This window comes from Pocillopora verrucosa, chromosome 1 (assembly GCF_036669915.1).
Source record: "Pocillopora verrucosa isolate sample1 chromosome 1, ASM3666991v2, whole genome shotgun sequence".
Lineage (NCBI taxonomy): Eukaryota > Metazoa > Cnidaria > Anthozoa > Scleractinia > Pocilloporidae > Pocillopora > Pocillopora verrucosa.
Window position 1 is genome coordinate 22,152,072 of NC_089312.1, and position 8,833 is coordinate 22,160,904.

The 8,833-nt window shown below is 39.7% G+C and overlaps 1 protein-coding gene across 1 annotated transcript; it reads right to left on the minus strand.

The window, feature by feature from the left end:
* Nucleotides 1-2: 2 nt before the first annotated feature.
* LOC131778540 (putative N-acetylated-alpha-linked acidic dipeptidase) lies at nucleotides 3-7,805 on the minus strand. The gene is made up of 5 exons (XM_059094960.2): nucleotides 7,445-7,805; nucleotides 3,837-4,047; nucleotides 3,001-3,183; nucleotides 2,102-2,399; nucleotides 3-1,818 (listed from the first exon to the last, which is right to left on the minus strand). The coding sequence occupies exons 1-5, from the start codon at nucleotides 7,744-7,746 to the stop codon at nucleotides 524-526; spliced, it is 2,289 nt and encodes a 762-aa protein (XP_058950943.2). The 5' UTR covers nucleotides 7,747-7,805; the 3' UTR covers nucleotides 3-523.
* Between the last annotated feature and the right edge of the window lie 1,028 nt (nucleotides 7,806-8,833).

The following is an 8,833-nucleotide window of genomic DNA, read 5'->3' on the forward strand; positions in this document are numbered from 1 at the left end:
AAAGTAATTTGATAAGAAAGCCGAGCTACTACAGCAACAATTAAAAATTAGCGAGTAGGTTCCTGGTTTAAACCAAACTTAGGTTTTTGTAACATATACCGAAAGGTGTCGATATTTTCATGTAGTAATTTGATAAGAAAGCCGAGCCACTACAGCAACAATTCCCAAACATATTCTAAATCTGGTGTAAAAAATATTAAAATTGAGTGCAAATCGCCTTGTTGTTAGATTATTGTCCTTCTTTGAAATGGTTTAATTTTTTGACATTCTCTTACAATGATACAATGAACAGTCCTCTTAATATATCAATATGAATTTACGACGTTCAATAGGTCTGAACGAGTCTTGAAAACTAAAGTAGAAGTCAACCATTTCGTAAAACGTAATTTGTGTGTAAACGTATCTTTTGTGTTCTTATTGACACAAGCGCAAACGAGGATATTTAGGAAAATGAGTCGTGATGGCTGATCAAAAGTAGTCAGATGAAAAGAAAATGTTTTTTTTTCCGGGATGTTTAGCGCCTTTATTGACCTGCTAAAGGTTCCAGAACCTTTGTGGCGCTTTGAACACAGTAGGTTGCTATTGACACTTGTTGCTTAACTAGATCCCAGTCTCCCTTTTTCTTAGCCATATGCAAGGCCTCTGTGATACCGGGAAATGTCGCTTTTGATGGGCGGATGTTGTGGAAACCAAAATTAAAGGCGACATGACGGTCTTGAGCTCTACCAGGCAGGCCGTAAGGGTAAATGAAGGCCTTCTCCACTTTCACCATTTGATCATTCATCACTCGCAACTCGGAGGTCTTTTGAAGCATCGCAAGGTCAGATTTTCTAGCCTCGAATTGCCGACTGGCGTCCATGAACCCGGATACAGCGTCTCGAAGTGCAGTAAGAGTAATGCCGTTGGCCGAGAGGTCTAGGGACGAAGCGACAACATGGAATGAAAAGTTTAATGCGAGCGCGTAATTTTGAACGTCGAATGGCAGCAAAGGTTGGTCTGCGAAATCCAGTGTCATTCCTCCTCCAAACTGTGTCATGGCTCCATGAATTTCAAATTTTTGATCAACGAACTTTTTCATCCAGTAAAATGTGTCTTGTTGTGTGTGATACACAGGATATAGAGATGTCTTGTTAGGGTACCCGAACCAATAACCAAAATCTCCACACGGTACACCTATGTACTGGTAAAAGGGTACGTAATCACTTGCGGAAAAAAGGTTAAAAATCATGGGCTGGTTGCTATTAGTATCTGAAGGAGTCCTTTTCAGCCAGATGTCGTATATCGTGTTTGTGCCTTTGGTATTACTGGGATCCTTGACCTCCTTAGCCCATTTGTGAATTATCTGCTTAAACAGAGGTGTCGCCCTTGCTCGTAAAACGTAATCCCCGCAAACGGCAATATCTAAATTGATATATGCTATAGCACGCTCAGTAAGAATGTTAGCATTTTCCTCCACCCACTCCTGTGATCCAATCAAGTTAAACTCCTCCCCGCCCCAACTACAGATCTTGATGGTTCGTCGCGGTCTCCATCCTTTTTTCAAAAGTGTTCCTAATACACGAGCTACTTCATTCGTTACTGTGGTTCCGCTTAAGGCATCGACGGCGCCAAAGGACCACGAATCCCGATGGTTACCGACGATGACGTATCGATCAGGCTCCTCCTTTCCGAATATCGTACCTATCACGTTGTAGATTGACTTGTTTTCCGGTTTGTTGTTGACCTCTAACCTGAGTTTTGCATTGCTGCCATTAAATCCTGGGCCAGTGCGGTATGTGATGTTTAAACCACCTTGCCACGACTCGGGAGCTTCTGATCCTACGAAATTGTGAATAACGTTTAGTAAAGAGAACATTACGGGTGCGACACGTGGAAATCAATATAACGTCACTCTTAAGATACTTCCACTCCAAGTTATGGAGTAATGATCGTCTCTTATTCTCATTCATGTAATGTAATCAATTTTTAAAGCAACGTGTGCTCATCCCAGCGCGCGATACTTCTCTTTAGGCAGTGCACTGATTCCGGAAAGGTTTCGATGACTTCCGAAAAATGCAAACGACAAGTTGACCGGTGGCTTGACAAAACAAATCTACTTTACCTCCTAATCTTCGTAGCAGCTCCATGGCATCTCCATATGATATCGTCTGAGCTGGAATTTTTGGTAGTTCGCTCTCGTTAACAGGTTTGCGATGTATACCTTTGATAGACGGAAGGACCGGAGTTTGGGGATCTCCATTGTAGGGGCCAAAAAGTATCGTACCCTCCTGCACCCCGCTTGATGGTAGCCACCATCCACTAGGGTACACTTGATCTTGAGCGTATCCTTGCTGAGCAGAGAAGCTTGGGTCTGGGAATACCAGCGCTCCTATTGCCCCGTGTTTTTCAGCATTGGAAACCTGAAGAATGCAAACGTGTATGTTCCTTGCCTTAATAATATCGGACTACCGTTGAGTTACAAACGATAAACAGCAATCCTTCGGAAAAAAGGAATACAAATTTAACTTTTCAAAAATTGAATTCGATAACAGCGAAAGAACCAGCTAAGTTAAATTTTAAAAAATTGACGTACATTTCCGAAGTTATTCATTTGAATTTGCCCCAGCGAGGAGCTAGCACTGGAACAATCTGCTTTTCAAATCTCTATCTTTGGTGGTTTATGAACCAACTTCACCGCAGTAACTAAAAGCTTCACTTGCCAGCAGGTCAGGAAAACAAATTCTTTACTAACTGATTACTTTCTTGGATTAAAATTCTCAGTTCGCATCAAACCTTGAAAGTAGTTTCCTGTGAAAAAATAGCCCCGAAAGTTGCGAACTACGGATATAAATTCCTTGTTTGGTATGATCAAAAAGAGAATCGTCAAGTTAGCCTTATCGAGGATATTTCCCAAAAGTATAAAAAGACCAATCGTTGCGAAACATTATGCAATTTTCATGTACAAGCATACTGAAGCGAGTAAGGGCAAAGTTAGGTCAAAGGAGTTTCTGAAATACTTACACTTCTGGATCGCATAATGACAATTTTACCACGCACAGGGATATTCATTTCAGAAAGCTTTTCATAGTCTGTATCACTTCCATAGTTCACGTAGACCAGATCACCTTCAACAGTGCCACTGTGTGCATATGCAAGGTATGGATAATGATCGAATGTCTCAGAGCTGGTTGGATCAGGGGATATCTAGAAAGTATTAAGGCAACATATTTTACTAAAGTGAAGAATTTTTTATTACCTCTCCAAAGCATAAAGAGTTGAAGATTCACTAAGTCGCAGTAGTCCAGCACAGATACTGGCAGACAAATATTGCTCAGCCAAAATGTCCAGAAAAAAGGCGTGTTACCATCTATTAAGAACTTAATTCTACCAGAATGAATGAATTAAAGACAATTTAATGAGTTAACCCTTAAACCCCTAAGAGTAACTAACATCTAATTTGTCCCCTCAATAGTCCTTTTGAATGACGTATTGAGACCACCGGAATAACGGAAATCATAACCAACTAAAATAGCTCTTGATTATCAAACAACATTTCCTTGTAAACACCTTAGGAAACGTATAGAGAACAGTATGGAGAAACTGCATGCTGTTGTTAGGATGTAGAGGGTTAATGAAGTGCACAGAAAACAAGATATTTCGTTGTAGAACACAATGGAGCCGAGCCACAATAACTGCTAGATATTGAAAGCCAGAACAGTAGCAATGATTATTCAATTCACGAAAAACGGAGGCGCACTGCTTAGGGTTAGAAAATTGAAATTCTTCTTTTATCATGTCAAAAAAGTGCATTAAATTAATAGGAAATATCTAAAGAAAAATGGAAGAAATGGATTTACCTTAATTTGTCCTGCTATTTCATAGATTGTTGTACCGTTTTCTACTATGGTGACCTTGTTCGGTTTGTTTGGTTGTGGAAAAGACAGGAGAACATTATATTCAGGTTTTTCTACTTTGTCGAAACCATAGGATTTCCAATTTGTAGCAAGAGTATTTGCAAGCTTCAGCTGTCTCGGAGATCCAGCGATGTGAGGCTGTGTTGAAAAGTCCCTGGAATGAAGAGTCAAGTCAGGAAACTTTCATCAAACCTCAAAATTATCATCATCACAGTCATTGTCAATGACGCTGTCTTATGACTGGTTTTATTACGATTATCATATATATCACTATTATTATTGATATAGTTAGAACTACTTTTTCGCGCACTTTTAATCTCCCTTGCTGTAACATACATGCATGTGCATCTGTATAGCTTGTGTGACTGCATTATCTTTTCTAATGGAAATTTTGCTTGATAACGTTTCAGAATAAGTGAAACTTGAAAAAAAAAACAAAAAAAAACGCCATAACAATTTTAAAATTCTCGCAAACAACAAGAGGCTGAATAGGGAAAAGGAGTGTGTCTATGGAAGCACCAGGCAGACGAGCTGCATATCACCTCTCCAATTTCAATGAAACTTTGCCAGTTTAGAGGGTTTATTCTAAACTTAAAAATATGAACTAATTTTCGTTAAGGTTATTTCCGGGGGAATAGACCGCCCCCTGGTTCTATTGGGTTTTCACCAAATAGGGGAGGCTTGCGATTCTCATCCCCAGTTCCCGAAACGCCTGGGGAAGACAATGCAAATTTGGCGACTGGAAGATAATCAAAGGGCTCTTGGAGCCAGCTCATTCATGTTATGGCTTAAGTTTGTTTCTTGGACTTGTTGAATATATGTACTGTTGAATTCAGTTTATGTGAACTTTCAAGACTTTTAGATAAATTCTCTCTTATTTTTGGGCAGTTGTGTGATAAAGAAAACTTGTGCGTTAGTCGTGATGAGAATTGGCAAAGAGGCTGTGTGGTCTGGCGGTAGGATGGGCAGAGGTCATTAGGCAGAGGTCATCAGAGGCAGACAGTGTCCTTTTTGTTGGTGTGTGTGTTTGCGTAGTCACCAAACACATGAGAGATTAATACGCTAGAAAAGCAAACAAATGGCCAGTCACGAAAGCAACTCTTCGCTTTTCCATATAAAAATTCGCTGGTTCCTCATGTACTAAGCCAATAACAATATAAGGCACATAAGGAAAAATAATCAGTGTGTGTACACCCCTGAAAGTTGAAAATATATCAAGTCGAAGGAACAGTTTTGGTCTCGGTCCGCATTTTTGTCAAAAAAATTAACATATATCGGTTAAAACGATGAAACGTTCGGACCACGTGCAAAGCTGTTAATTGTTTGCACGTGATAAATATTTAATAGTGACATCTCCTTTACATCTCCATCTACATCTACTTTTATTAAGTTAGTAGATTCTGTGCCGGCATCTCACCAACCAACTCGCACGCAAAGTAAGAAGACTATATAAAGGCTTGAAGCCATATTAAGGACGACTGTGATCAAGAAACGGGCAAGGAATATTCCACGATAGTGCAAATAATCGCGAAAGATGATCGCGGAAGAGCGATTGCGTGACTCTCGGTAAGTTGACATGTTATCACGTATCAGACGAAAAAACAGTATAAATTCTCAGTCTGCATTTTGTACCCAGTCTGCAGTCTGCATTTTGTACCCGGCTGCAGTCTGCAGTCTGCATTTTGTACTGACCGGACTGGTATTGCTGTTTTTGTTCCAACGAGCCTCAAGTCCGGAACGAAATACTGGAGCTCGCAAAAAAATTCTAGTGAGACTATCTTGGCCGCTATGACTGATATGTGGACTGTATGTTGAAGAGCTCACAAGGAAAAGTACAATGATAGGGCAATGGTTAATTTATACTTACTGAAGACGAACGCAAATGCGCGGCTTACCAATATGGCGACCTTTGATGCTCTGTCGCGAGGTCACAGCGTGTGTTGAAATGAACCCGCTACGGGTCCATTAGGTGTGAACATTTCGGCTTCTCGATTCAAGTTGCATTTTCAGAAGTTCGGAATTGTGATTTGAGGTTATTATTTTTTTAACCATATAAACATTTTATTTCTTTCCCCGCGAGTTTCTGAACTTCATCGAAATTCATTTTGACTTTCATTAAGTGGAGAGGGGTAGCACGCGAAGCTACTTCAGTTCACGGTCCACAATGCAACTTCCGTCAACATCTGCTCCAACGCGATACCTCATTCATTGCTATCAGCATGAATGAGCTAAAAACGAACGGTTTGCATTTTTAGACTCGGGAATTCCTACAGAAGCTAATCACCGCTTGCAACCATAATTGTATGACAGGTGGAGTTGGAAGGAGCTTGTCACAGATGCAATTCTCAACTGGTCTCTAAGGCCAAAAAAGCTCAAAACGTTTAAACATTTTCTCAGCGACTAAATGATAGATGACAAATGGACACCAAAATTAGTGTTGTAGCTTTTGGCAAAGTGAGATATTTGACCTCAAATTATCAAATATTTGAATGTCTTAAAACGCATTCACTTACTTGCCCGATCTGATCGACAGGCTGTCAATCAAACTGACTGATACTTGTTTCTTGCGTTCATCAGTGATGTACCGATATGTGTGTGAACTTTCGTAGCGAAAGGTTAAATACAATCACGAAGAGAGCTTCATACGTTTTGTCTATTTTGAAGCTGAATTAGTGAAGAAAACCCAATAAAACCAGGGGGTGGTCTATATCCCCACCGGAAATGACTTAAACAGAACCCAGTTTATCATTTTGAGTTTTAATTAAGGTAGAAGTTTAGGAGAGTTTTAGGCAAAGTTTCATCGAAATAAGTGGAATGGCATGCAGCACGACTGCCTAGTTCCCTCATGGAAAAACTCTTAAAAACTTTAAAGTCTTCATTTTGCTGCCTTCATATCTACTTGTCGTTTGCCCTGATATCAAAATTCAATTCGAATGATTTTACGCTGCGCAAATTGTCTCCTTCCTCTTCGTTTCTTCACTGTTGCGCCTTTGATGGTTTCTGGCAGTCACGTGACTCGCATACTTAAAAGAATGTTACACGTAACAAAGTTTGACAGAGTGAACTTTAACTTAATGACGTCATTGCCTGGCTGTCAACTTAAAAACAAATTAGTTTATCGCTTCAATGCAAATGAGACATATTCCATCGCAAATAACTGACGCAGGACTTGAAGACATTTATAACTTATTTTGGCACCGCTAGATGATACAATTGAATGTTAAGACATTAAAGGGTTATAGATTTTGACTCGTTATCCAAAACGTGTTTTCGGTTCAGGAAAAACGCACGCGTCATCCCCAGCAGTTGTGAGGGAAATCATAAAATATTAGTTTGTTTAGATGAAAAAGCTCCACACGAGGCAAAAATGTAGCAAGAAGTAGCTATGATGGTTAGCGATGCAAAATATTGACACGGATCGGGAATGACAAGCCTTAAAAATTCACGATAAATGTTCTGGGCGCTCAAAATCATAACATCTCACTCCTTTGACGTTGTGAGAAGACTCGCATTAAGTATTTGCATGATCAATTATCATCAGTTTTTCATACCTCATCAGAGATTCCAACTTCTCGGTGCTAATCGTTTGTTTAAACAAATCGTGGAACTTTTGGAAGTCACTTGTCTCAGGCTCACTGTCTGCATCTTTTCTAGAACAACTTTCACTATTTGGTGGCTTCGTGACAAAGTATCCAATTAAGATACCAATTAGGAAAAACACCACAGCAACGAGGACAAAGCCCACTACTACTCGAGCGTTTCGCCGTTGAATTTGAAGAGGCCTGATGCCTCTGATAAAGACGCCGCCTTCAGCAATTTTTTCTGTGCTGTCGCGATTGACTTCATCCTCCATGCTATTGAATGAAAATTAATCCTTCTGTAGCTAGCTGTGTGCATGCAAGATTCAATTGAACTGCATCGCAGCAGAAACATCTGTCAGACAACTCTTAGTGTTTTTGTTTCTTATCCAATTTACATGTTAAATAGTCTGGGTTGTGTAACCTTTCAAAGGTGCACGCGAATCACCCAGAGATTTGAATGTTAAATAAAGTTATTTTGACTTCACGAAAACCACTCAGCAATAAACGACACACGACGCGAATTATTTTCTGTGCCGGTCTATTTTGCAAAAGAATCTTGCCTATGGGTAAATTTTCTAGAAATCAAAATTGCAAACTAAGTGTTTACTTTTGTTTTGATTTAAGCTCTTCTGTTTGTTAACGTCTCATTGATCTTAAACAGTGGAGTCTAATTGGGGCAATGTACGTCACGTAGGCAAAGGTTCACTTGAATTTATAAATCTGACTTCCCTTCTGTCAGACTCCAAAATTCCTTAACCCTGACATGATCATGCATGAGGGAACAGAAGCGTTTGGCCCTGAGCACCTTTAACACGAAAACTTCCAACTTGGTATTTCCTCTGTGCTAAGGGAGATATGCGATGATATTACATGAATAATTAGCTACGAAGGAAGCTTGTGAATATCCCACTGCGTGTACCGTCGGTGTTGGAGCATATCAAAGTAAGCTATCAAAATTGGGCATTAAGAGATATTATCTATTCCTAGCTCACTCCCGAACCAGAGTGAACTGAGTCTTGTTGTCTGTTTCCGTCGTAAGTAAGCTCGTCAATTAGTTGATAAGAGATATTGTTTATCTATTCCTGACGAAATAGTTCAGTTCCGAACCAAGTTGAGAGTAAAAGTTAGCCTTGACTTTCTAGATTGCTATTCAACTTTAAAAAGAAATGATCCAAAAAACTGACATCAAGGGGTTTTGTGAGTCACAATTTGACGGCACGAGAACAGTGCAAACCTCTTTGTGTTTTGTGGATGAGAAAGGTCACGCGATAGAGATAATTAAATTACGGTTTTCTTTTTTTTTTGGTCTCATGCCTAAGAAAACTTATGATTTGATGTGCTCTTAATCCATGAGTGACA

What these genes read in the sequence shown, in the direction of transcription:
- LOC131778540 (XM_059094960.2), bottom strand. Translation starts at nt 7,746, where the DNA reads ATGGAGGATGAAGTCAATCGCGACAGCACAGAAAAAATTGCTGAAGGC. An exon ending in TCATTATGCGATCCAGAAGT is followed by an intron (nt 2,400 to 3,000) that starts GTAAGTATTTCA and finishes TGCATTCTTCAG; the next exon opens with GTTTCCAATGCTGAAAAACA. An exon ending in GCTGCTACGAAGATTAGGAG is followed by an intron (nt 1,819 to 2,101) that starts GTAAAGTAGATT and finishes ACAATTTCGTAG; the next exon opens with GATCAGAAGCTCCCGAGTCG.